The sequence below is a fragment of the Pongo abelii genome, chromosome 5, assembly GCF_028885655.2.
Source record: "Pongo abelii isolate AG06213 chromosome 5, NHGRI_mPonAbe1-v2.0_pri, whole genome shotgun sequence".
Taxonomy (NCBI): Eukaryota; Metazoa; Chordata; class Mammalia; order Primates; family Hominidae; genus Pongo; species Pongo abelii.
The window spans coordinates 33822844-33849327 of NC_071990.2; the positions used below are offsets into that span (position 1 = coordinate 33822844).

A 26484-nucleotide genomic window follows, 5' to 3' on the forward strand; every position below is an offset into this window, starting at 1 on the left:
GTGCCCAGGACTGGAAAGACTGTAGATTTTGGAACATTTCAACGCCCCCATGCTTGTTATTTTTATCACCCCTGGCTGGGTACCCATAGGGACTCCCAAGCAGCATAAAACTAGAATGAAAGCCCTGTGTGTGTGCTGACTGTGGAGACATCAGGAAGGGGGAGCTGGGACATTGTGTCCCAGGCAGAGCTAAATGTGGGGGAGAAGGGCCTTTTGGACCAGCGTGGGTGGTAGCCCCAGGGTGGGAGAAGAATTCAGCCCAGGTCAGAGGTGGCCTGTGGGGGTCCTCAGATATGTGCAGCTGCTCCACCAGCTCTGTAGCTAAAGGACCTCCCAGACTTCCTAAAGGGTGGGAAACTGCATGAAACCCAAAGAGATGAGAGAAGTTCATGGGGAGGGGCGAAGGCCTTCCATCGGGGTGGGGGTTTCAGAACCATACTCAGACCTCTATGGGATTCTGGAGGCCTAGTGCGAGGTTTTATTCAGTAATAAGCCAGATGCATGCCAGGCATGCCCAGGTTCCCACAGTCTGGCCTGATGGAAAGAGGGGTAGCAGAGAATACAAAAACGACTAAGTCAGGGTGAGGGGATTGCACAGTTTATTTCCAAACACTCAAGAGGATAGGGGGTGGCCTATGGGCTCCATCTGCCTCCCCTCCCTGCATTTGGCTGAATCAAGAACTTCTCCCCCCTCACCCCCAAGACCCTAGGCTGTGCCCAATAGAGAAGGCACTCTCACCCCACCCTGAGGAGACCTAGACAGGTGAAGAGCATGGAGGGTGGGGGGACAGAGTTCAAGTATTCACAGTTCCCGCATCTACACCCCTGGATTACACTGTGCCAGAGCCATGAGGAAGGATCCCACCTCCGGGATTCCTAGTGGTGTTGATAGTCCTTCTCCCACTTAGAACCCTCCAGATGAGCTCCCTACTCCTTTTCCCTGACATAACAAACCAAGTCCTAAGCCCTGTAGTCTGGGCAAGGAGGGGCCTTAGCAGGCCACTCACCCAAGGCCCCCAGGGATGGGGGTGAGAGCCTTCACCTGTAGTGAATGGGTTGGGAGTAGGTGTCTATAAGGAGAGAGGAAGGGAGAGAACTGAGAGGACCTTGGGAGGCAGGCTTGGAGGCTTCTGACACATGAGTTCAGACAGCTCTTGTCTGCGACTCCACCCCACCCCACACCCCAAGCCCAGAATCCCTGAGAGTCCAACTGCAAAGGCAGTATGGCCGGAGGGAGGAATGGGAGCAGGGGGAGAGTTGAGCAGGACCCTGGCCCCCCTCTCCTAGTAGGTCCTGCTCCTGGGACACATGATGCTTAGGGAGGGCCAGGACCAGGCTCAGGTCCTAGTCCCATCTCTTAGGGTGCTGATCTTCCAGAATAGCTGAATCCTGGGGAACATAGACCCATCAACCCCCACACCCCAGATGTCCTGGCCTCAGGTAGAATGGTGGGAATGGGCTCTCCCAAGGGTATTATAAAAAGCTAAAACCGTTAAACACTTTCTGGGGAGAAGTGGCTCCCAGTCTCTTGCCTCCCCAAGTTATCAGTCTCCCCAGCGCCTATCAGACAGGGCTAAGGAGGTCCCAGAGAGCCGAGGGAGGAGATGGCCACAGCCCCTGGGCCCAGAGAGAGGGCCCACTAGCACCATGCAATGTTGAGGTGCCTCTGCAGCCTGACTGGCCCCCACGCAGGGGCCCTCCGAAGCTGGAGTGCACACTTGCTAAAGCTTCTGTACTCTTGAGGGGGGACCCCTGCAAGGGAGCAGAGAAGGCAAAGACTTCGCTTAAGTCCAGGCAGGGGTCTGAACTGGGACCCCAAAGGGCACCCTTGGGAGTCATGATTTGAAGAATCTTCGTACCACAAACTGGCCCAACAGAACCACACCCAGAACCACCAGCACGTTCAGGATGGGACCATTGCCCAAGTTCAGGGCTGCCACCTGCCGGGAGAAACAAGGTGGTCACAGAGAGGCTGGCAGAAGATGTAGGAACCCGAGGAAGGGGTGGGGCCTGGGAGAGGGGCAGCCCCAACAGCAGGGAGGACATTGCAATCCTTGGATACTCACCCAGCCACCCCTCTGTGCAATCCACCGGGCAATGCAGTGATGCAGCATGAAGTCGACCACGAAGCGCGTCACCTGGCCCAGGAAGCCAGTCAGGCCGCGCTGGTAGACGTGTAGGGCCAGACGGTAGCCGAAGCCCAGAAGAGCCACCACACGGCCCCAGTTGATGCCACTCTCAAACAGGCTGTGGGCAGAACATCCCATACCGTTGGTGGAGAGCCCCCAGGAAGCCCTTCAGCCTGCCTGGCCTCTCCCACCCCTCTCCCAGCTGGAAGCTAAATAGCTTAGCTGTGAATTAAGGCCGCAGAGGCTGCCCCAACCTGGCCTGTATTTGGGAACAACCTGGGTCTCTGCGAAAGGAGAAAGCTCAAGGGCAGATGAGCTGGATGCCACTGCTGGGGTGTACACTCAGGTGCAAGGGGGCACAGAGAGGGCAGACGGCAGAGCAAGTGGATGGAAGCAGCGAGGAGATTACCTGTGGGTGTTGCTGCTGGCCTGGCAGCCCGAAGGACAGCAGAGAGAAAAGGACAGAAAAGATTAGGGTAGTTCCTGTCATCACAGTGGTATGAAGGCTGGCCTCTAAGTTCACGGACTGGATATTTCAGCTCTGAGCACTAATTCTAAAATCTATCACTTACTCCTACCTTCACCTCCAGCTTCAAATCTACTCCGACACTGACCTCCCTAACTCTGGTGGTAGCAATGGCTAACACTTTGTAAGGTGGACACTGATCTAAGCATATTTTCCCTATTTTACAAACCAGGAGACTAATGGCTAGGAAGCTTCACGAAGGCAATAAGTGGCAAAGCTTGGATTTGCACCCAAATATTTGGTGTCTTTAACCACTTGGATGCCAGATTATAGCAACTAGGAGCCATTTCTAGGACCTGGCAGAGGTTAGCACTCTCACCATCTTCAGTGTGATATGTGGTTTCAAATTGGAACCATGAAGGACAGCTGTGTCCCAGCTGGGCTGGGGAGCTGTGGGGGACGTCCCCACCTCAGGCCCCCTCTAGAGTCCTGATCTAACCAGTCAAGACCTTGGAGTCAGAGCTCAAAAGAGCTGTGAGCTAATGCCCAAAATACAAGTCCGGGACCCCAAAAGAGAAAAATAGGGGGCCGAGACCACATGTGAGTTCACAGCAGACATTGGACACTGACAGAAGGCGTCTCCCCATGCCGGGAGTGCATCATGCAGGCAGGGTATGGTGTGGTCATGACACGACAGGGGAGTGACTGGAGCTGGCAGGGAGGTGGCTGGGGTACCTGGAGGCAATCTTGGTGAAGTACTCATAGGCATTCTCTGCCGTGGGCTGCAGGTGCTGTAACATGGTCTGGAACTCTGAGTCATAGCGTCGGTTGATGTCGTCCCCGATGATGGCGAGCTGCCGTCCCACCTGCCCCATGGTGCTGTAGGAGCAGGAGGCACGCAGGTGAGCCGGTAACCAGGCAGTCGGGGCCAGGCCCTGGCTCATGGCAGAGGGATTCTGCCTGAGCTGTCCATGGCCCTGTGCACCCCTTCTTGGAGGTCTCCGACAGTGTTCTAAGACATGAGCACTGGGCTCCGGGACAAGGGGCAGGCATGGGCTAAAAAGGATACAAGGTCCTGGATGGGGGTGGGAGCCCAACATAAAAGAGGAGCAACCATGAGAGGAGGGCAAGACCCCCCAGGCCTCCCCAGCTCCCAGGACCTGCACAGAGACCCATGTGAGCTACTGCCTCCCTGAAGATGTCCTTGTGGGCCCAGCGGTTGTAGCTCACCTGCTAGGTTGCAGAGGTAAGGTGACCATCTCTGGGTCGGCAGGGGCAGCCGCCCCTTCAGCCTCCTGTTCCTGCTGATGGCGGTAAAAAACGTAGCTGCGGAAAACCTCCTCTGTGTCCCGGGCTACCTGCTCCTCTGAGGATCAAAGCTGGGAGTCAGGGAGAGAGGGCCGAACCCTGGCAGCTCCATGCCTTATAGGGGGTTCACTCTTCCTAAGGCCATAGCCGTCGTCACCCATGGAAAGAAATATCCCAGCCAGGCGCAGTGGCTCACGCCTATAATCCCAGCACTTTGGGAGGCCGAGGTGGGCAGATCACCTGAGGTCGGGAGTTCAAGACCAGCCTGACCAACATGGAGAAACCCTGTCTCTACTAAAAATACAAAATTAGCCGGGCGTGGTGGCACATGCCTGTAATCCCAGCTACTCAAGAGGCTGAGGCAGGAGAATTACTTGACCCCGGGAGGCAGAGGTTGCGGTGAGCCGAGATTGCGCCACTGCACTCCAGCCTAGGCAAAAAGAGCGAAACTCTGTCTCAAAAAAAAAAAAATGGCCGGGCGCGGTGGCTCATGCCTGTAATCCCAGCACTTTGGGAGGCCAAGGCGGGCGGATCACGAGGTCAGGAGATCGAGACCATCCTGGCTAACATGGTGAAACCCCGTCTCTACTAAACAAAATACAAAAAATTAGCCAGGCGTGGTGGCGGGTGCCTGTAGTACCAGCTACTCCGGAGGCTGAGGCAGGAGAATGGCGTGAACCCAGGAGGTGGAGCTTGTAGTGAGCCTAGATCACGCCACTGCACTCCAGCCTGGGCAACAAAGCGAGACTCCATCTCAAACAAACAAACAAACAAACAAAAAACAAACAAGAAAAGAAATATCCCTACTTCAGCGCCTTAGCCGCCCCTAGAGCTTATGCTGTGTGGAGAGTTGTTCCGGCACTTGCATTGAGTCCTCACAGTAGCCCTGGGAGAAGGCAATCCCCAGCTGGCAGGGGGAAAATGGCACAGGGTGTCTAAGTAATGTGTACAAGGTCATACAGCCAGAACAAGCCGGGGAGCCGGGACAGTCCCGGGCATTTGGGGTCCTGAATCTACGTTAGTACATCTCAGCTCCGCAGCGCTTTGCGTGCAGGGAAATGTGGGAAACAAAATCTGAAATTGTAGCCGCGGCCCAGAAAAGTCACACAGGGAGATAGTGACAGACCTGGGACCTGATTCCCAAGTCCAGGGAACAGCCCGCCGTGAGGTGTGAGCTGGAGCTTCCCTGGCTGTCCCCTGGGAAGAGGGAAGGAGGGCAGCCATCTTACTTCCTCCCCAAGTCACAATAATTGCGTTCCCTGTTGAGCAGACCTGACTGGGTGATTGGCCAGCTTACTTCCTTATTTCTCCCGCTGGAGGGATACAGCAGTCAGGCCCCACTCTACTTCCTGCCTCCCTCGCCCGTGACCCCGCCCTCTGCCCCGGTGGCACTGTGCCCACCTTACACTCACTTCCTGGCGTCTCCCAACCTCCAGGTCCTCCCCAGTCCAGACTCCTCCCCCTCCCGGGCTTAACCTTGACAGCAGCTCCAGCCTCTGAGCCCGTGGGTGGGGAATACTCTTCCCCACCCACAGTGGGTGAACCGAGGCGAAGGAGCCTGCCTGAGTCCTGCTGCTTCCATCCTCACGACAGCACTCAGGGTTATGGGATGGGCGAGGGGGCAGGAAGACCCTTACCAGAAGCAGAGAGCAGGGCAGGCTCTCCGCACTCCTGCCTGGGAGGACCTGGGCCTTGCCCCGAAGCCATTTTTCAGGTCTCAGTGGAGGATGGGATCAGCCTGCGGGGATGGGCGAGAAAAAGCAGAGATGGGGGTGAGCACAGACCTGTGACTGGGGACCCCATACAGGTTGCCATGTCCACATAGGAGAGAGGATCCCCCATTCCCAGAAAGGCCCTTAGTCCTCTGGGACTTTGGCCAGGGTGGTCTCAAACTCCTGACTTCGTGAGTCTGCCTCGGCCATCCACAGTGCTGGGATTACAGGCGTGTGCCACCGTGCCTGGCCTCCTCTGGGACTTTTTATTCTTACTCCAGCATGGGTCCCAGTGAAGTCTGCTGGGAGGAAACAACTTACTGAACACTTCACTGGCGACCCTTCGAGAGAGATAGGGTAAGAAGGTGAGGCAGCCAAGGGCAGACTGAAGTATCTGCACCATTGAGGAGGGTGTGGCTGCAGCAGTGCCGGCTGGCTCTCAAGTTCATGCCACTCCTGGGGCAAGAGCCTGGGGGGTTTTCAGCCGTTCCTGAGGCCTCCTGCAGCCCACCCAGCACATGCTTGTTGCAAGCGAGCCACTGTCCAGCCAATGGCCCATGAAGGCCGCCCTCAGAGGCCCTACTTCCCTCTGGCTGGCCAGAACACACCTGTTTTTTAACTCTGGGCTGTTAGCCGCAAACATTTCCTGAGAGCCTAAGATATACTCTCCCACTTAGGAGTGCTCTGTGGGTGTTGAACACTGGAAACTCACATGAACCCAGCAGGGTGAGCGCCATCATACCCACTTTACAGGCAGGAAAAGTGAGGCACAAAGAGTTGAGTGCCCGAGGTCACGTTGTTAGTCACGGAAAGTCAGGTTGTTTGTCTGAATCTCCGTGAGTCCATGTACTCAACACACATGTAAGGTTTCTTTTCCAGTTTGTGGACCTCAGAGTGTGTTCTTTCTCAGGGCAACTTTCCCTATTTACCTCCTGTCTGTGCCTTCCCCACTCCTGCCTTGCAGTGACCGGAGGGAGCCCTCAGGATCAAGGCCTTCTTCGAAGCCCCATAACCAGCCTCGTTCTCCCATCACACACCTGGTCTTCTGTCCCCAGCCCCAATTTTCCTCTTTGCCTGGTCCTGACCGCAGCCCCAACCTGCTGTGACCCCTCATCAGGGCGAGTGTTTCCTGGATGTCAGCTGTTTCACTTTCAGTTTGCACCCCTCCCAGAGCCCCATTTCCCCAGGCAGCCTCCAGCCCTCAGAAGGAGAGCACCCTCCTCCTATCCCAGAGGGAGGGGGTGTGCAGCCCCACCCTGGGCCAAGCACACAGCCCCACCCCCACCACCCAGGGCCTGGGGACCTTCGCCCACCCTCCTTCCGCTAGGCCTGGGAGTGTTTTCGAAAGTGCCCCAGGAGCTCTCAAGAAGGGGTGGAGGAGGGCTGGACCACCTGTGCCCTCACCCAGCTCCCCACTCCTCCTCACTCTGCTGGACAGGGACAGGGCGAAGGCAGACCCTCCTCTCCTCCACCTCTAGAGGCAAGGCCTTGTTAAAACAGAACTTTGCAGCTGGGCACAGTGGCCCACGAGGTCAGGAGTTCAAGACCAGCCTGGCCAACATAATGAAACCCCGTCTCTACTAAAAATACAAAAATTAGCTGCGCATGGTGGTGTGCGGCTATAGTCCCAGCTACTTGGGAGGCTGAGGCAGGAGAATCGCTTGAACCTTGGAGGCGGAGGTTGCGGTGAGCCGAAGTCGCGCCACTGCACTCCAACCTGGGCAACAGAGCGAGACTCCGTCTCAAAAAACAAAAAAAAACAGCCCCCCGTAGCTCCTTAAATAAGATGGCCTTCCTTCTTCCCCAGTCTCCAGGACCCGGCACCCCCAGGACAGTAGGGCTGGAGGATGCTGACTGCACCCCCAACTCCCTCTACCAACACCCCAGGCTCCCGAGGGAGGCAGGTAGAGCCTCAGAACACCCCCCAAGGCCAGCAACCTATGCTGACTCAGGCCTAGCTCTGCCTCCCCATCCAAGTGGCCTAGATTCCCGGTGAGGGGAGCCACCCCCGACTTCCTGGGCTTGCTGGGCCCCGATGAATGTTCCCCAGGGATACATGCCTGGCCAGGCCCTGGACCCAGTCTAGGGATGTTGGGCAGCAGGAAGCGCTGAGAAATTTCTCTCTGCCCTTGACCTTGGCTCTGACCTCCTCTCCCATCTCCAAGACTGTTAAAGGACCCAGTTCTTACAGTTCTCTGGCATCCAGGGCTGGGGCAAGAGGGGAAGCTTGAGGGGCAGCCAGAGGCAGGCATGGCACGATCAGTTCCCCAGCCGGGGCGGCAGACCTGCCCAGGCAAGCCTTGAGCTTCCCCTTCCCCACCCGGCTCCCGGCAGGCTCCCTGCCCCACCTTGGGGCTGGGGCTGCTGAGATCTGGGAGGACGGACAGGACCCTTCCAGCTTACCTGCCGGGATCCTGGCCCAACCCGGGTGGCTCAGCAGGGTGGAGATGGAGGTTCCGAGGGGTTGGCGGCTGCTGCTCCCAGGGGCTGAGTGGGAGCCCAGCTTCCAGGAACGGGCGTCAGTGCATTCCCGGCATCTGGATGTAGCCTTTGCTTGTCCCTGTGCAGCCGGAGGGACCCGCGAGACTCCAGTGATCATAGAGGTGCCAGCGGCACCCGGCTCCAATCAGCTCCCTCTAGAGGAAGTTGCTCTATGGCCACCGGATGCAGACGCACAGGCCGACAGCCTGTAGGGGTGATCTGGGTGGGCCAGGCCCAGGAGCAGCTCCCGCCCACTTTCCCCACCCCACCTCCCAGCCAGGCAGAGCGGCTGTTAGTGGCCCACTGCTTTTCCCATCCCTGATTCTCAATCCTTGTCTTTGATCTTCTCCCCCACCTCTACATCAGTCAATACCAATAAAAAACCCAGGATGAGAAGTTTCTTAAGGTCTGCTGCTTGCCTGGCACTTTAGCAACTATTGTCTCATTGGATCTTCTCAACAACTCTTGTAAGTGAGCGCTGTTGACAATACCCATTCAGATGAACAGAGGCTCAGCTGGTTTAAAGTGCTTTCTCAAGGTCACTGACCTGGGTTAATAATCAGTTCTGGGCCGGGCGCGGTGGCTCACGCCTGTAATCCCAACACCTTGGGAGGCTGAGGCGGGCAGATCACGAGGTCAAGAGATCGAGACCATTCTGGCTAACATGGTGAAACCCTGTCTTCACTAAAAATACAAAAAATTAGCTGGGTGTGGTGGCGGGCGCCTGTAATCCCAGCTAGTTGGAAGGCTAAGGCAGGAGAATCCCTTGAACCTGGGAGATGGAGGTTGCAGTAACCCAGGATTGCGCCATTGCACTCCAGCCCGGGTGACAGTGCAAGACTCCATCTCAAAAAAAATAAATAGTAATAATCAGTTCTGTAGTCGCATTGGGGAATACTAATACTAAATTGAGATTCAACCTGCAATTCAGACCTGTGCACCATGCACCTTGGTGGTCTCTGGATATTTGAAATCCTGAAGGTGATAGTAAAGTAAACGGAGATTAAAACTCAATAGAGGCTGGGCACAGTGGCTCACGCCTGTAATCCCAACACTTTGGAAGGCTGAGGTGGGAGGATTGCTTGAGCCCAGGAGTTCAAGACCAGCCTGGGCAACAAAGTGAGACCATGTCTCTACAAAAAAAAATTTAAAAATTAGCTGGGTATGGTAGTGCACACCTGTGCATTTGGTGGTCCCAGCTACCTAGGAGGCTGAGGCAGGAGGATCACCTGAGCACAGGAAGTCGAGGCTGCAGTGAGCCATGTTTGCACCACTGCATTCCGCCCTGGGCAACAGAGCAAGACCTTGTCTCAACAACAACAAAAAAGACAGCCAGCTGCGGTGTGTCACGCCTAGAATCCCATCCCAGCCATTTGGGAGGCCAAGGCAAGAGGATCGCTTGAGGCCAGGTGCAGGAGTTCCAGGCCAGCCTGGGCAACAGCAATACCCTGCTTATACAGAAAAGAAAAAAAAATTAGCACGGCGTGGTGTTGTATGCCTGTGGTCTTAGCTACTGGGGAGGCTGAAGTGGGAGGATTGCTTGAGCCCAGGAGGTTGAGGCTGCAGTAAGCTATGATCGCACCAGGGCAACAGAGGGAGAGTGTCTCTAAAAAAAAAAAAAAAAGAAGGCCGGGCATGGTGGCTCACACCTGTAATCCCAGCACTTTGGGAGCCCGAGGCAGGCAGATCACCTGAGGTCAGGAGTTCAAGACCAGCTTGCCCAACATGGCGAAACCCCGTCTCTTTTAAAAATACAAAAAAGGGAGGCCGAGGCAGGTGGATCACCTGAGGTCAGGAGATTGAGACCATCCTGGCTAACACCATGAAACCCCGTCTCTACTAAAAATACAAAAAAATTAGCCGGGCATGGTGGCGGGCGCCTGTAGTCCCAGCTACATGGGAGGCTGAGGCAGGAGAATGGCGTGAACCCAGGAGGCGGAGCTTGCAGTGAGCCGAGATCGCGCCACTGCACTCCAGCCTGGGCGACAGAATGAGACTCCGTCTCAAAAAAAAAAAAAAAAAAAAATTGGTCGGGCACGGTGGCTCACGCCTGTAATCCCAGCACTTTGGGAGGCCGAGGCTGGCTGATCACCTGAGGTTGGAAGTTCAAGACCAGCCTGACCAACGTGGAGAAACTCCACCCCTATTAAAAATACAAAATTAGCCAGGCGTGGTGGCACATGCCTGTAATCCCAGCTACTCTGGAGGCTGAGGGCAGGAGAATCGCTTGAACCCAGGAGGCAGAGTTGTGGTAAGCTGCGATTGCGCCATTGCACTCCAGCCTGGTCAACAAGAGCGAAACTCCATCTCAAAAAATAATAATAATAATAAATAAATAAAATAAAGCTGGTCGTGGTGGCGTGCGCCTATAATCCCAACTACTCGGGAGGTTGAGGCAGGAGAATTGCTTGAACCCGGGAGGCGGAGGTTGTAGTGAGCTGAGATTGTACCACTGCACTCCAGCCTGGGTGACAAGAGCGAAACCCCGTCTCAAAAAAATAAAATAAAAATAGGGCCAGGCGCGGTGGCTCACGCCTGTAACCCCAGCACTTGGGGAAGCTGAGGTAGGTGGATCACGAGGTCAAGAGGTCGAGACCATCCTGGCCAACATGGTGAAACCCTGTCTCTACTAAAAATACAAAAATTAGCTGGGCATGGTGGCGGGTGCCTGTAGTCCCAGCTACTCAGGAGGCTGAGGCAGGAGAATCGCTTGAAGCCGGGAGGTGGAGGTTGCAGTGAGCCGAGATTGTGCCACTGCACTCCTGCCTGGTGACAGAGCTAGACTCCGTCTCAAAAAATTAAAAATTAAAAATAAAAACAAGGCCGGGCCCGGTGGCTCTCGCCTGTAATCCCAGCACTTTGGAAGGCCGAAGCGGGCGGATCACGAGGTCAGAAGATGGAGACCATCCTGGCTAACACAGTGAAACCCCGTCTCTACTAAAAATACAAAAAATTAGCTGGGCGCCGTGGCAAGCGCCTATAGTCCCAGCTCCTTGGGAGGCTGAGGCAGGAGAATGGCGTGAACCCAGGAGTCGGAGCTTGCAGTGAGCCGAGATAGCCCACTGCAATCCAGCCTGGGCGACAGAGCGAGACTCTGTCTCAAAAAAAAAAAATAAAATAAAAATAAAAACAAATAAATAGACTTAATGGTGTCTGTGCTACCACCTGGACACATAAAACCTGGATGCTAAGAGGGAAGACAGATACTGCCTGGCTGCTGGGAGTGTTCTTGAGGATAGAACAAACCCAGGAAGGACAGAGGCCTGTGCAGTCCTCAATAGCCCCTGCCCTCAGGGTTCAGTTCCCTCCCTGCCTCTCCCTGTTTGTTCCCTGCCAAGCTTCCTGGGGCTGTCACATCTTCTCCTCCAAGTCTCTACCCCCTTTCCCCCAAACCCCCTGCCTGCCCCCCACACCTCCTTCCCTGCTTCATCAAACCCCTGGCCCCTCTACCTCCAACTAATCTCCCCCAACCCCCCGTCCTCCCCAATCTTTGCCTCCCAGAATTCCGGGAAGTTTCCAACTGGAGGTTTTAATTTGAAAACTCCTCCTGTTCTTAAGCAGTTGGTCCTGGGGTGGCTGCTACAGGATCTGAGTTTGGGACCTTCTCAGGATGGAGGCCCCAGCTCTGAAGCCCCGATCACGAATTTTGGGCTGCTCCTCCATGTTCCGCGACCAGGGTGCCATTTCCCTGATGATGAGCCGAGAGGGACATGTGGGGAGGAGGAAGCCGGGACCATCTGCCTTGCTGCCCCACCCCTTCTCTGTAGCCGTACCCAGGGGCTTCTCAAAACTGTCACGGCAGCCTCCCTTAAAGCTGGGCATGGGGGGTATGGTGACCTATACCTGCAAGAGCAAGAAGGCCCGGGGTGGAGAGGTGAAGTCAGTTCTGCCCATAGCAAGCCAGGAGGTGTCGGGCAACCTGCCTGAGAAGGAGGGGAAGGAGCCAGCAGGGGACGCCTCCAGGAAAACAGGGGCCTCAGACAGGTGAGGGGCTGGAATTGGGGGGTGCCCAGGTGGGCAAGGCCTGGGACAGAGGTACTAAGAAGAGGCCTGGACATGAGATGGGGGAAGGGCATGGGCCTGAGATGGGGGACCCATGCTGGGGAGGGTCTGGGGAGGGAGGCCTTGGATGGGTAAAGGTCTGGGACAGGGCACCTGGTGGGAAAGGACAGGGAGATGTGGGTGGGGCCAACGGACAGAAGCATCTGGTGGGGAGGAGGCTGGAGATGGGGGTTTGGGTTGGGGAGGAGGCAAAGATGGGGTCCTCCCACAAGTGAGGGGTTGTGGATGGGGGATACCAGATATGAAAGAGGACGGGCTAGAGAGTAGAAAGGGAATGTGCCAGGGCCGGGGGGACGGGGGGTCCTGTTGCTCCCAGCTCCTTCTACAGGCCTGGCAGCCATCCCCTGTGAGGACAGGGACCCCCTCTCACTCTGTTCCCCACCCCCTCATCACCCTACTTTTGAGAGCAATAATCCCCTTCTATAATGAGGACCCCAGATGCAGAGCAGGGGGCTGATGGGAGAGGAAGGCTGCAGAGGGCCAGCAGACCTGTGGGTGAGCCTTGGGGGAGGTTTAGGGGGTCTCTGCCACATCTCTGAGCCACACCTGCCTCCCTCACCTGACTGTGCTTTGGGATTAGCAGCCACTTTATCCAGATCCTGCAGTTGAAGGAAGAATACCTGCAGAGAGCCACAGGGCCCCGTGAGGTCAGCCCTGAGGCTTCCACCAGGGAGAAGGCGTGTCTGTTTGAAGGTGAGTGTGGAGGCCATAGGCATAGGGGAAGCGCCAGAAACGGACCCTCTTCTTGTAGAACTTCTTAGGGGTGTGGGGCCTGGCAGGACACTGGACACATTTTGAGGGACTGCTGGAGTTGGACTGCCTGGGTTCAAATGCCAGTTCTAACATGCTGAGCCGTGCGATGGGTGGCAGCTTGCTCAACCTCTCTGCGTCTGTTTCCTCGTCTTTAAAGTGGGAATATAATAGTAGCTATCCTTGAAGGAAGTTGCAAGGATGAACTGAGATACTCTTTGTAAAATGCCCAGAACGGTGGGTGGCACACAGTAGGCATTTGCTAAAGAAAACAGGGCAACCCCACCCACAACTCAGCCCCCTGTGTGCTTGCCCTCCAAGACCTGGACCACCCCACTTGCTGCCAGGCTGTCAGTGACCACCACCCCATTCACAGGAGACTGCATGTTGGCCTCTTCCAGGGTGGAGGCAACTCCCTGGAACCACTTCCACAGTTTGGACAAGGAGCTTCAAAACTCGGCCATGGCCAAGGTCTGTGGGTGATGGGGGCATGAGGCGTGGGTTGGGGCCTTTCCCACATCAGGCTGGGCCCCAGAATATGTGGTCTGGGCCTGGAAGGAGCAATCCCCTTTCTTAACCTTTTGGGACATGTTCCCTCCTGCTTCCTGCAGGCCTGGGGTCCTGGGCCTCCTCACCTGCTCAGAGACTGGCTGGACTCCTCTCCAAGGCTTGCCCAGTGAGGAGAAAAGTGAGGAAGAGAAACTGAAGGAAGAGGACAGCTCATTCAAGTTCTGTGTCCCAGGCATTGCTGCCCTCCAGTCGCCACTGAACAACGCTTTCAGATCCACAGACACAGTGGGTAAGGGTTTCCGCCCTTCCCCTCCCACATGCCCCCAGGCCTAGGAAGCCTCGCTTTGACCGGCGGCTCAGGGGTGCGATACCAGCAGGTACCACCAGATGGTACCAGAGGACCTAAGATGACCACCCGAGACCGGGGAGCAGCGTGTGGCTGGGTTGGAGGCCGCACTAGGTGTAACTGGGGTCTTCCTCTGGGTTTGGGAGGTGGTGACTGCGGGGGTGGTACTACTCAAGCACCACCCTTTCCCCCAGCCCAGAGGCTTCTAACGCCTTCAGTGGCTGCCTCCATCCCTGGTTTTCCCATCATGCACTGCTGTGACAGAGCCCCAGAAGGTCCTCTCTCCCAGTAGAGCCCCGGGCAGCCCAGACATGGACAGCAGTTGGGTTAGTGGTGATAGCATACATAATATGATGAAAATCGTGGTTCACATTTACATAGCCATTAATGGGGCAGACCCTCTTTAAGCACTTTTCATAAAATCCTGCATTTTATGACTCTGAGGTAGGTCCTATTGCCATCTCCAGTTCACAGTGAGAACTTGCCCAATGTCACACAGCTAGTGATGGGCAGAGCTGGGACTTGAGTGCAGGCAGTTTGGGTTCCAGATCCAGGCTCTTGAGTTGGTTGGTGGTGGGGGCAAATACCTGCCCCTTGCATACTGTCCCCAGAGGGTGAAGACGCAGGCTCTCATGCTGCCACTGCCAGAGAAGGCCCTCAAAGAGTGAGCTTCCTGGGGAAGGCAGGGTGAAGAAGGGTGGTGCCTGGCTGGCTCCACGTCCTGGAAGAAGAAAGGGCTGTGGCTGAGGATGAGCAGGAACCACACAGAGCTGGGATGAGGCTCAGGGAGCGGTTGCACCTCCAGGTCCTTGGGTTCCCAGCAGGCTGCTCCACCCTACTCTTGCCTGTCCCCTGCCATCTCCCTGTCCCCTGCCATCTCTCTGGCTCTCAGGTTTCCTGGAGTTGGAGTTGAAGAAGCTTCTGGGAATGCAGCAATAGTCCCACCTCTGGAAGCTAGGCAGCCAAGAGGGCCGAGAGCTGCTTACCCTGCCAGAGATCACCCTGGTGGAGGCGAGCATTGTGGATGGCCAGGTACGCTTGGCCCGTGCCAGACCACCAGCCCCTTCCTGGAGAAGGTGGGGCTGGAGGCTTACCATCCCCTCCAGGCCCTGGGCCCTGGTTCCAGCCCCCACTGCCTGGGTAGGGTAGGCATAATGCCTTCTTGGTGTTAGTATTTCTGAATTCAGGACCCTGGCCCCGTGAGTGAGTGCACACTGCATGCACATAAACACACACATAAACACACACACACAAACACACACACACACTCTTCTCCATCAGTCTCTCTGTTTCTCAGTTGACTCAGAGTCACAATGTCCATTTTTTTGTCTCAACTTTGCTGTTCATTTGCTGTGTGGCCTTGGTCAAGTCCCTTCCTCTTTCTGAGCCTCAGTTTCCTCATCTGTAACATGAGTGAATTTGTCTAGACAAGCTGTAAGGCTTTCCTGTGCGTCTGTAATTCACATGATGCTATGTTTTTCTAATCTCTCTCCCATTTGCGTCCACTCCAAACACAAATAGGCTCAGGGGAGCGACCCCGCTGGGTCAGACCGAGTACCATCCTGCTGCTCCCCTTCCTTGACATCAGCCTTTAAAGGTTAGGCCTGTCTCAGCTTCTCTGAGTTCATGTTGATGGATCTGTTGAAAATGTGTCGATGACCTTTTTGGTTAATTTCCATCCATTCATCATCTCGTTCTTTTATTCGGTGGACATTTGCCCTGACAGTCTGTGTAGCTTACAAAAGGAAAGGGCATGGGGTTTGGAGGCCAGAGGTTTTAGTCTGGCATTAGCTTGCTCTGTGATGTTGAGTAGAGGCCTCAGTTTCTTTACCCGTGAAAGGGGACTGTTGCAAGGACCTCCTGAGATGATGAGTGTGCAGCTGTAAGCTGCAAAGGCACTCCCTTGCGGGGGCTTAGCACAGTGCAATTCACTTTGGAGTAGTGCCTATCAGAAAGACTTGCCACCTGGGGCTGGGTGCGGTGGCTCACGCCTATAATCCCAGCACTTTGGGAGGTTGAGGTGGGCGGATTGCTTGAGCTCAGGAGTTTGAGAAAAGCCTGGGCAACATGGTGAAACCTTGTCTCTACAAAAAATACAAAAATTAACCAGGCATGGTGGCGTGAACGTGTGGTCCCAGCTACTTGGGAGACTGAGGTGGGAGGATCACTTGAGCCCCGGCAGTTGAGGCTGCAGTGAGCTATGAGAGTGCCACTGCACTCCAGCCTGGGCAACAGAGTGAGACCCTGTCTCAAACAAAAGGAAAAATATGCCTGCTGGGCACTGAAGGGCATCTTTCTAATTGCCCCAAGCCCGCATGCATGCCCATGTGACAGGAAGCCCCTGTGTTACCTCATCCACAGCCACCTGTTGTCAGCACCTGGCAGAGCCCCTCACTTTTGTCTTTTCACATCGAAACCCTTTTCACATCGAAGGGTTTGAATCTTGGGATCTGCCCTCTCTGGTCCCTCCCCCTTCTTCCCATCCCCTCCCCAGCCAGCCTGCCCTGTCCCAGGAGTCACAGTCCTGGGGTTGCCTGAGTAGCGCTGAGAGACCTGGGTCATTTCTGGGTGGTGGCAAGTAAGGGCTCAGCCTAGTCCTCACTTTGGGGACAGAGCTGCCTTAAGAATACCTTTCCCCAGTGGGTGGTTTTTTTTTTCTATTATCTTAGGTTTATTTTCTTATTACTATTACCTTTGTTATTATTTAGGTTCATTACCTTCTTTTTTTTTCTCATTATTATACTTTAAGTTCTAGGGTACATGTGCACAACGTTTCAAAGGTCCTGTCCTCATCACCATTCCCATCTCCCCTTACTGCCCTCAGGGACACTGCGCTGAGGGGGAAGGAGGCTGCCCCCCAGCCTTTGGGGAATGCTGGGAACCTAGGGAGGGGCACGGAGGAAGCAGCAGCGCCACCTTGGGCTTGAGGGGAGGGCACAGACCTCCCTTGGGGTGGTGTCCAGAAGTGAGGGAGGGGAGGGACTGGCTGCGGTGCTGACTCCTGGGGCTTCCAAGGAACCCCCCAAGTTGGAGGGAGAAGGGATTCTCCATTTTGTGGCAGGGAGGTGGCTCAGGGTTGGTGGAGATGTGCCAGCCGAGGGGAGGTGGGGGAAAGGTGTCCTCGGGTGCTTGTCTCTGGGGGACAGGGGGAAGGTTATGAGGTGCAGAGAAGACTGAGGCATCTTCCTTCACCCATTTCTGTCCCCCAGTGCCTGCTTCTTGAGAAGGATGAGATGGGAAACTGGCCTCCGGAGTGAAGCTGGTGCTGGCCCCGAGTCTGCCCTGCCCAGATCCCCGGAGCTAGTACATGCGTTATGTCTCTTCTTAGGGTACATCTAAGGAGCCCCTGTGGCCAGCGGGTCTTGAGACACAGTGTCCATGTGTCTGTAGGATGGGCCTGCCCCAAACTGTATCCCACCCAGCCAACTCGGACCTGTGATGTTATTAATAAAAATCTGCTTGACTTTGGCCTCATTGTTGGCTGTCTTTGGACCCCGCCCTCCAATCTTCAACCCTGGAGCAAGCCCAGTCTATCTGAGGTCTTGATCTAGTCCCCAGTCTGTGCCCATGGGGCTGCTAGGGCTGCCCTGCTGCAGAGTGAAGGGGTCGCAGCAGGGCATCTGTGCAGAGAGGGCAGAAGGTCTGGTTGGCCTGACCTGGGGCTGGGGAAGGACCCAGGGCCCAGAGTGCCAGGGGACCCTGCTGCCCACAAGCCCTGCCCCTGTTAGGAAGGGTGTCCCTGACTTCTCTGCTTCCCCAAGTTCCCAGGCCGTGCTGCAGCCTCCTAGGGAGGATCCGGGAATTCTCCAGCAGGAAGTTCCTGCCCAGCCAGCCCAAGGACAAAGCCAGGAAAGAGGCCCTGGGACAGGGGATCTGCCTCGGGAGGGCGGGCCTGGGTAGGCCAGGGGTCCCTGGTGTCCAGTGTTGCCTACTCTCAAAAGTAAGGGTGGGCTTGGGATGGAGTGCATAATGATGGGCCTTACTGGGAGGGAAGGAGACTGACACACCTGACTTCCCAGAGATGAGATGGGCAGCAGGGCCAGGCCTAGTTTGGACACCAGGAGGTGCTGTTCACCAGAAGGTCCTGCTGGCTTCCCTGTGGGGTCCCCCATTCCTTCCTTTCTTTCTGCCTGGGTCCAGGCTCTGAAACCCTTCAGCAGATGTATGAGAAAAAGAGCTCACTGTCCCCAGCTCTTTTCAACATGACTGCTATCCATGGACGCTTGTCTGATGGTCCCCATGGGTCCCCACTGTGTCTAGCCCAAGGCCTGTTGCAGAGCTGAAGTTCAATATCAGAACATGATGGCTATTCTTAGTAATTGCTGTGATTGATAACAACAGCTGTTGGTTGGATGGCCGGCCCTGTGGCCACAGACTTGGCATGGGGAGACAGAAACTGTAGCAGCCTGGTCCCCTGCCCTGGCCCAGGCCAGCCCAGTGAAGGTGGGAGACCCTGCCTCTGTCCCCCAGCCTGCAGGGTGTGGGTGGAGCCTGGAGAGGCTGAGGGCTTTCTCCTGGACTTCCTAGCCAGAGCCCATGGAGTCCTTGACTCAGACCCTGAGCTGGGGCCGGGTGGAAGGGCCCATCTGGACTGCCCCCCTGAGTCAGCCAGGAGGCGGCCTTGTGACCAGATGACTCACCTGTGCCCTAATTGCCCTGTTAATCATTTCCTCCCAGAGTGTTCTCTGTTGGGAAGGGTGGGGCCCTGCAGGGCTTCCCTGGGAGCACCTGGATGAGGGGGCACAGGCGAGGGGGGCAGAAACCTTGGTTCGGGGTGTGGGACCCTGGGCTGGTCACCCTTCCTCTCTGTTCCTCATTTTCCCTGTCTGTCCAGTGAGGCCCATGGCACCTTCTCGTCCACTCTTGGGATTCCTCTGAACTGCGGGGCTCTGTGAGGCTGGGAAGTGTGGTGTGCTGGCGCTGTCCCTGGAGCAGGAGGGGGTCTGTGTGCTGGAGCAGGCCTGAGGGCGTCTTCCCAGACACACAGCGTCCTGGGCTGGTTTCTGTGGAAGGGCTTGGCTTGACATTTCTGGGTGGTGAAGGCAGAGGTGACCCAAGGACCTGCTGTCGGGGAAAGCCCCGTGGTGAGAGCCCAAGCGTTCCTGAAAGGCCTCAGAGAACACTGCAGGCGCAGGCCTGCGGGGCGGGGCTGAGGACTGGGGATCCTGAAGGGCCTCAGAGAACACTGCAAGGGCAGGCCTGTGGGGTGGGCCTGAGGACTGGGGACCATTGCAGCATTGCCTTCTCCCCCTTGCATGGAGACATCTGGGGACGGCTTCCACGGACCCTCCTGCACCAGCACACTCACTTGGCCGAAGGGCCAGCGGGACTGAAGCCCAGCCCATCACACTCACTCACCAGGCCCTGGGAGGGGTAGCATCCCCCCGGAGGGTGCCTTTCCTAACTTGCTCAAAAGGGACAATGGGCTGGCAGTGGCCCTGATTGGGTCCATGAGGTTTGGAGCATTGCGAAGGGACTTGCCAAGTCTGTCACTCTCCTGGTCTCTCTCTGTTGGTATATAAGTGTGTCTCTGTGTGTGTGTTTCTGTCTCTGTCCCTGTCTCCCCATGTCTCCCAGTGTCTCTGTCTCTCTCACTATATCTCAAGTGGGATGACGGCAAAAGCAAAGAGGCACTCAGGTCCATTCTGAGAGTTTAGGGACTCAGTGGTGGCTGAAAGGAAGGCAGTGGGTTGGGTCATTTAGGAACTGGGGGTCAGGGTGGGTGGTCCCAGGAAAATGTGGGCAGGGCCAAAGGTAGGCCTGTCCACCTCAGGAGACTGTATGATCCCCCTCCTGTGGCCCCCTGGCCAAGACCTCCCAGGGAGATGGTGCCTCAGGCTCTGTCTGCGGTCACTAGGGGTCAGCCTCGCCTACACTAGGGTGAAGGGAGGGCAAAACTGGAGATTTTGCTCCGCTTCTCAACTGGGAGATGAGCTGGAAAGCAGAGAGGCAGAGGGGAGAGACTCAGCTGGGTTGAAACCTGGCTCCCACTGCAGTAAGCTCATATGATGGCAGACAAGTCTCATATCTCTCTGAATCTCAGTCTCCACATCTGTGCAATCGGTGAATCATAGGCTTCTCATGTGAGCTGAATGAAGAGCTGCTTTGCTCATAGAAGATTCTCAAAGAATCTGTGGGGCCGGGCACAGTGGCTCGTGCCTGCAATCCCAGCACTTTGGGGGCCATGGCAGGTGGATCACCTGAGGTCAGGAGTTCGAGACCCACCTGGTCGAAATTAGGAAACCTCATCTCTACTAAACCTCATCTCTACTAAACCTCATCTCTACTAAACCTCTACTAAAAATAAATTAACTGGGCATGGTGGCAGGCGCCTGTAATCCCAGCTACTCGGGAGGCTGAGGCAGGAGAATCACTTGAACCTGGGAGGTGGAGGTTGCAGTGAGCTGAGATCGCGCCATTGCACTCCAACCTGGGCGACAAGAGTGAAACTCTGTCTAAAAAATAAGAATCCATGGAACCATTTTTATGAAGCATCTACTACATCCTAGTCCTGTTCTAGGCACTGGGGAATAGAGCAGTGAGCAAGAGATACACAACCTCCACTTTGGGGGGCTTACATTATTGCTAGTGAGATAAACAACAGATACGCCAGGCTGAGAGGTGCTATGAAGAAAGCTGAGACTGGATAGTTGGGGGCATATCACAGAGGGATGGGGAGGCCTTGCTGAGGAGGTCGTGTGCCGGAAGCCAGGGAGGGAGCCATCTGGGGGAAGGGCAGCCATGGGCACAGCGAGCGCGTCGCCCTGAGGCAGGAGCAGGCCTGGTGGGTTTGATGAAAGGGATCCCTAGAGCTGAAAAGGCATACGTGGGAGGGGGTGGGACAGGAGGTGAGGTCAGAAAGGAAATGTGGAGATGTGCTTTGCTGATCAGGGGTTTGGGGGTTAGTTTCCTTCTCTTTTTTTCTCTGTCGCTCGGGCTGGAGTGCAGTGGCGCGATGACAGCTCACTGCAACCTCCACTCCTGGGCTCAGGCGAGCCTCCCGCCTCAGCGAGGACCGCAGGCGCGCGCCACCGCACCAGGCTTGGGTTTCTCGGATCCAGTGTGGAGTGATGTGATGTGGTTTGGGCTGCCGAGGAGGGAAAGCTGTAGGGGGCGGGGCCTGAAACAGGGAGGCAGGTTCCGAGGCTGCCGCAGACGTGGGGCGGGGTCGTCTGGCTGTGACTTACTGCAGAGGGTATGAGGGGGAACCAAGAGGGTCCTTACCACTAGGGGGAGCGCCTTGGCCAGCACCTCTGCTCAGTGGGGAGCCAGGCCCCGCCCCAGGTGGTACCCTCCCCCTTGCCCTACATGAGAGGCTTGTGGGGGACTTTGTCTCCATCATCCTCAGGGGGGAGCGGGGCGGCTTGGGACCTGGAGTCTGGGAAGAGTCGAAGGCCTGTGGGCGGCCGAGGTCACGCGTGGGTGCCTGCGGGGGGAGGGTGGAACCAAGAGGTTTGCACCGCAGTGCCTGTGTGCACCGAAGTGCAGCAAACACGTCTCGGCCGCGACTGCCCGGCCACCCCAGGCTCCAGCGCAGCGTGCGTACCTGGGCAGGCACTCGCATCTGAAAACTGCCGAACCGTGCCACATTTCCTTCCTTCTGGCCTCGCCCTCAGGGGTCGACCGGCGGCGGAGTGCGGGGCCTCCTGTGCTGAAGGCAGCTCCCTGGCCTCCAGAAACTCAGTCAGTGGTGGGAGGGCCGGAACAGACCCGCGCAGTTAAGAACCAGATGATGATGATGTTGCTGTAGTATAGTTTGGAGAGTGCAGAGAAGGAAGCAAGCAATGCCAGCAGGAAGGAATCCAGAAAGCTTCCAGGAGAAGGCACCATTTATGATTTGGGCTTTTATCAGGAGGAGGAAGTTGACAGATGAAATAAGGGGAGGGCATGCCTGCCAGGCGAACAGTCTGTGATTGGGAAGTGTACAGTCTGCACCATGACCCCACTGTCCACCTTCCTGACCAAGTAGGAACCATTTGGACTCCTCTATTGTCCTGGGCCTCCTTGTTTAGTCCACCCTTTTATTTCATTTCATTTCATTTCATTTCATTTTATGAGATGGAGTCCCGCTCTGTCGCCCAGGCTGGAGTGTAGTGGCGCGATCTCGGCTCACTGCAACCTCTGCCTCTGGGTTCAAGCGATTTTCCTCCCTCAGCCTCCTGAGTAGCTGGGATTACAGGCACCTGCCACCGCACCTGGCTAATTTTTTTTTATTATTATTATTTTTTGAGGCGGAGTCTCACTCTGTTGCCAGGCTGGAGCAGGCTGGAGTGCAGTGGTGCTTTTTCAGCTCACAGCAACCTCTGCCTCTCGGGTTCAAGCAATTCTCCTGCCTTAGCCTCCTGAGTAGCTGGGACTACAGGCACGCGTCGCCACACCCGGCTAATTTTTTGTATTTTTTTTTTTTAGTAGAGAAGGGGTTTCACCATGTTGGCCAGGATGGTCTTGATCTCTTGATCTCGTGATCTGCCCATCTCGGCCTCCCAAAGGGCTGGGATTACAGGTGGAAGCCACCGCACCCTGCCTTTTTTTTTTTTTTTTTTTTTTTTTTTTTTGAGATGGAGTCTTGCTCTGTCGCCCAGGCTGGAGTGCAGTGGCGCGATCTCGGCTCACTGCAAGCTCTGCCTCCCAGGTTCACGCCATTCTCCTGCCTCAGCCTCCCAAGTAGCTGGGACTACAGGCGCCCGCCACCATGCCCGGCTAATTTTTTGTATTTTTAGTAGAGACGGGGTTTCACTGTGTTAGTGTGCCTGACTGATTTTTGTATTTTTAGTAGAGATGGAGTTTCACCATGTTGGCCAGGCTGGTCTCGAACTCCTGACCTCAGGTGATCTGCCCTCCTTGGCCTCCCAGTGTTGGGATTACGGGCGTGAGCCTCCACACCCAGCCCACCCATTTATGTTTAGCTTATTTTGTGTCCGCCATCTATCCCACTCAACACCCCCACTCTCACTGCCTTTGCTGGAGCCCTAAATCACCGCCCTGGCCTTCCATCCTCTCACTGCATCTGCCTCACCACTGCCAGGGTGCTGTTGGCTCTCTTCCTCTCTCCCCCCCTATAACCCCTACCCATCCTGTACAGCTCAGCCATGGCACCTACTCCAGCCCTGGTTTCCTCACAGCTCCCTGGTTTTAGGGCTAATAGGATTCACTGCATGTGTTTACTTGCTCTCCCCACGAGAGACAAACACAGCATGAAGGCAGGCCCTGGGGTATGGGTGGGGGTTTCGGGGGAGCTTTGTTTCCATTGTCTGCAGTGTCCAGCATGCTGTCAGGTTCAATATATGGCACTAGACTGAATGAGCAGAGGGTGGCTTGCAGAAGGACGCTTGCGAATAGGGGTGGATGAGAGCTGGAGAAGCAGGCAGGGGCTGGATTACATAGGGCCTTACAAGCCAACTTAAGCAGCTTGGCGTTCATCCTCAGGGCAATGGGAGCGAGGGCTGGAGGCCTGGGAGAGTGGCCTGGTAAGATGTACAGCGAGGGGAGCAGGGGCTAATGTGGAGGCCTTCACAATGGTCACAGTGAGTGAGGAGTGGACCTGAGCTGGGACAGTGGCAAGTGGAGTGGACAGGAAAACAGAGGAGAAGTGGTTCTCAACTGGGGGCAATTTTACCCCCGCTCCTCGAAACATTTAGCATTGCCTGGAGACATATTGGTGTCACAACTGGGGGAGTGCTACTGGCATCAAATGGGTAGAGGCCAGAGATGCTGCTAAATATCCTACAATGCACGGGACGGCCCCCCATGACAAGGAATGATCTGGCCTAAAGTGTCAACAGTGCCGAGGGTGAGAAACCCTGCCCTAGAGGAAAACCCAGAGAATCGCCTGCTGGATGGAGGGAAATGGAGCGCATCTCAGCCTGAACTCTTGGAGCCACGCTGAGGCCTGGCTCTTCTGTATTTTAGCCATGTAATAACCCTGAGCGAGTCACTCAACCTCTTTGCACATCGGTTTCCTCATCGTTTTTTTTGTTTCGTTTGGTTTGGTTTTTTGTTTTTTTGAGACGGTGTTTCCCTCTTGTTGCCCAGGCTGGAGTGCAATGGTGTGATCTCTGCTCACTGCAACCTCCGCCTCCCAGGCTCAAGCGATTCTCCTGCCTCAGCCTCTCAAGTAGCTGGGATTACAGGCATGCACCGCCACACCCAGCTAGTTTTGTATTTTTAGTAGAGATGGGGTTTCTCCATGTTGATCAGGCTGGTCTCTAACTCCTGACCTCAGGTGATCTGCCTGCCTGGGCCTCCCAAAGTGCTGGGATTATAGGTGTGAGCCACTGCGCCCAGCCGGTTTCCTGATCTTTATTTTTTTATTTTTTATTTATTTATTTTTTTGAGACAGAGTTTCGCTATTGTTGCCCAGGCTGGAATGCAATGGTGCAATCTCAGCTCACTGCAACCTCTGCCTCCTGAGTTCAAGCAATTCTCCTGCCTCAGCCTCCCGAGTAGCTGGGACTACAGGCATGCGCCACCATGCCTGGCTAATTTCGTATTTTTTTTTTTTAGCAGAGACGGGGTTTCTTCATGTTGGTCAGGCTGGTCTTGAACTTCCAACCTCAGGTGGTCTGCCCGCCTCTGCCTTCCAAAGTGTTGGGATTACAGGCGTGAGCCACCACACCGGGCTTTCCTCATCTTTAATAAAGGTATTGGGAGGATTAAGTGGTTGAATGCATGTTGAGTGCCTAGGAAGGAGACTGACACATAGTAAGCACTATGTCCCTGAACTACTGTGATTTTAAAGCATCAGGTCGACTGGGCGTGGTGGCTCACGCCTGTAATCCCAGCACTTTGGGAGGCCGAGACGGGTGGATCACGAAGTCAGGAGATTGAGACCATCCTGGCTGACATGGTGAAACCCCGTCTCTACTAAAAATACAAAAAATTAGCCGGGCATGGTGGTGGGCGCCTGTAGTCCCAGCTACTCGGGAGGCTGAGGCAGGAGAATGGCATGAACCCGGGAGACGGAGCTTGCAGTGAGCCAAGATCGCGCCACTGCACTCCAGCCTGAGCGTGACAGCGAGACTCCATCTCAAAAAAATAAAAATAAAAAAAAAAATAAAGCATCAGGCCTCTGTCCAGACTCCTGCACTGACTCCACATCACCCCAGTCCTTCAAGGGCTGACAAGACCCCTGGCATCTGGCTCTCCCTACGTCTATGACCCCATCTCCTATTGCTCTCCTTCTTGTTCTACATGCTCTGTCCACCCTGGGTTCGTTTTTTTTTTCGAGATGGAGTCTCACTTGCTCTGTTGCCCAGGCTGGAGTGCAGTGACACAATCTCGGCTCCTGGGTTCCGCCTCCGCCTCCCGGGTTCAAGCAATTCTCCTGCCTCAGCCTCCCAAGTAGCTGGGATTACAGGCATGTGCCACCATGCTTGGCTAATTTTTGTAATTTTAGTACAGATGGGATTTCACCATATCGGCTAGGCTGGTCTCGATCAACCTAACCTCAAATGATCAACCCGCCTCAGCCTCCCAAAATGCTGGAATTACAGGTGTGAGCCACTGTGCCCAGTCGCACCCTGGGTTCTTTGCTGTTCCTTGCCCACACCCAGCTTATCCTACCTCAGAGCCTTTGCTCTTGCTGTTCCCTCTGCCTTGGAAGCCCTGCCTCTGGGAGTCTATGTGATTCACTACCTCACTTCCTGAGGCCTCTGCTCAGCTGTCACTTTCTAAGGGGGTATTTCTAAACCGCATAATGTTTAAAAAAAAAAAAAAAAAAAAAGGCAATGGGTGCCGTGGCTCACACCTGCAATCAGTCCCAGCACTTTGGGAGGCCAAGGTGAGTGGATCACTTGAGCCCAGGAGTTTGAGACCAGCCTGGGCAACGAGGTGATTTTTTTATTTTTCAACAGCTAATTTTTGTATTTTTAGTAGAGACAGCGTTTCGCCACATTGGTCAGGCTGGTCTCCATGCTGGCCAGACTGGTCTTGAACTCCTGGCCTCAAGTGATCTGCCCGCCTCGGTCCCCCAAAGTGCTGGGATTACAGCGTGAGCCACCGTGTCCAGCCTATTTTGCCCTGCTTTATCTTTCCTCAGATCACTTTCATCATCTAACATATTATATATTCAATTTATTTATATGCTTATTGTCTGTCTCTCTTAACTGGAATGGAAGTTTCTTGAGGGCAGGCACTGTTGCCTGTTTTGTTTGCTGCTGTGAGCCCAGCTACCTAGCATATATAAAGTTTTCCTTAAATAGAGCCAGGCATGGTAGCTCGCATATGTAATCCCAGCTATTTGGGAGGCTGAGGCCAGAGGATCACTTGAGCAAGACCAGCCTGGGCAACATACCAAGACCCTGTCTCAAACAAAAATCAAACATAAAATATTCCTTAAATAGTGCATGAATGAATGGAGTGAGTGAAAAACTCTACTAGGAGTCAGAGAAGTAGGAAGGGAATGGAGAGAAGATAGGATGGTAGAAAGGAGTGCAGGGGCTGAGTGGACCCTGAGAGAGGCTAGGGTCCTGGCCTGGCCTGGCCTGGGGCACAGAGCCTCAATCATCTGCTTTCCCCAGGCCCTTCCACCCAGGTCTGCTCTGCTTACCAGCTCCTAGACATGGCTCTTCCAGCCCAGGCAGATGGCCAGGCCTGAACAGAGTGTCCTTTCCCCTCTGATAAGCTGCCTCCTTTCATGGGCACGAAGGGCAGGACGTGTCCTGCTACTCAGGAAGTGCCCAAGGGCCTGGGTGGGCCCCTGGAGTGGGCAAGGGGCTGGGC

The 26484-nt window shown here is 55.4% G+C and overlaps 3 protein-coding genes across 4 annotated transcripts; 1 reads left to right on the forward strand and 2 right to left on the reverse strand.

Moving 5' to 3' along the window:
* Nucleotides 1–582: 582 nt before the first annotated feature.
* BAK1 (BCL2 antagonist/killer 1) lies at nucleotides 583–8294 on the reverse strand. Of its 2 annotated transcripts, XM_024249171.3 has the most exons (6): nucleotides 8019–8294; nucleotides 5541–5641; nucleotides 3826–3961; nucleotides 3331–3474; nucleotides 2067–2247; nucleotides 583–1940 (listed from the first exon to the last, which is right to left on the reverse strand). In XM_024249171.3, the coding sequence occupies exons 2-6, from the start codon at nucleotides 5608–5610 to the stop codon at nucleotides 1836–1838; spliced, it is 636 nt and encodes a 211-aa protein (XP_024104939.2). In that variant the 5' UTR covers nucleotides 5611–5641; nucleotides 8019–8294; the 3' UTR covers nucleotides 583–1835. The 2 variants fall into 2 exon arrangements, with proteins under 2 accessions (XP_024104939.2, XP_024104940.2); XM_024249172.3 differs by lacking the exon at nucleotides 8019–8294 and having other exon boundaries at nucleotides 3826–3899.
* A 3412-nt stretch (nucleotides 8295–11706) lies between these two features.
* On the forward strand, nucleotides 11707–17021 carry LOC100432385 (gametogenetin-binding protein 1-like). The gene is made up of 6 exons (XM_002816765.5): nucleotides 11707–12080; nucleotides 12739–12851; nucleotides 13230–13379; nucleotides 13576–13707; nucleotides 14657–14775; nucleotides 16911–17021. Exons 1-5 carry the CDS (start codon nucleotides 11707–11709, stop codon nucleotides 14701–14703), a joined length of 816 nt encoding a protein of 271 aa, XP_002816811.5. The 3' UTR covers nucleotides 14704–14775; nucleotides 16911–17021.
* Nucleotides 14092–21330, reverse strand: LOC100431629 (putative uncharacterized protein encoded by LINC00336). Its single transcript, XM_002816763.5, has 2 exons — nucleotides 20989–21330; nucleotides 14092–15848 (listed from the first exon to the last, which is right to left on the reverse strand). The coding sequence occupies exons 1-2, from the start codon at nucleotides 21326–21328 to the stop codon at nucleotides 15592–15594; spliced, it is 597 nt and encodes a 198-aa protein (XP_002816809.4). The 5' UTR covers nucleotides 21329–21330; the 3' UTR covers nucleotides 14092–15591.
* Between the last annotated feature and the right edge of the window lie 5154 nt (nucleotides 21331–26484).

Bases quoted from the DNA above. Each gene is read 5' to 3' on its own strand.
- BAK1 (XM_024249171.3), bottom strand. From the start codon at position 5,610: ATGGCTTCGGGGCAAGGCCCAGGTCCTCCCAGGCAGGAGTGCGGAGAG. The intron at 3,962-5,540 runs GTAAGGGTCTTC...TTTGATCCTCAG, and splicing joins TGCCCTGCTCTCTGCTTCTG to AGGAGCAGGTAGCCCGGGAC. The intron at 3,475-3,825 runs GTGAGCTACAAC...CTGCTCCTACAG, and splicing joins TTACCTCTGCAACCTAGCAG to CACCATGGGGCAGGTGGGAC.
- LOC100432385 (XM_002816765.5), top strand. From the start codon at position 11,707: ATGGAGGCCCCAGCTCTGAAGCCCCGATCACGAATTTTGGGCTGCTCC. The intron at 13,380-13,575 runs GTCTGTGGGTGA...CTCCTCTCCAAG, and splicing joins AAAACTCGGCCATGGCCAAG to GCTTGCCCAGTGAGGAGAAA. The intron at 13,708-14,656 runs GTAAGGGTTTCC...TCTGGCTCTCAG, and splicing joins CAGATCCACAGACACAGTGG to GTTTCCTGGAGTTGGAGTTG.
- LOC100431629 (XM_002816763.5), bottom strand. From the start codon at position 21,328: ATGCGAGTGCCTGCCCAGGTACGCACGCTGCGCTGGAGCCTGGGGTGG. The intron at 15,849-20,988 runs GTAAGGACCCTC...TATTTTTTGTAG, and splicing joins CCAAGGCGCTCCCCCTAGTG to AGACAAGGTTTCACCATGTT.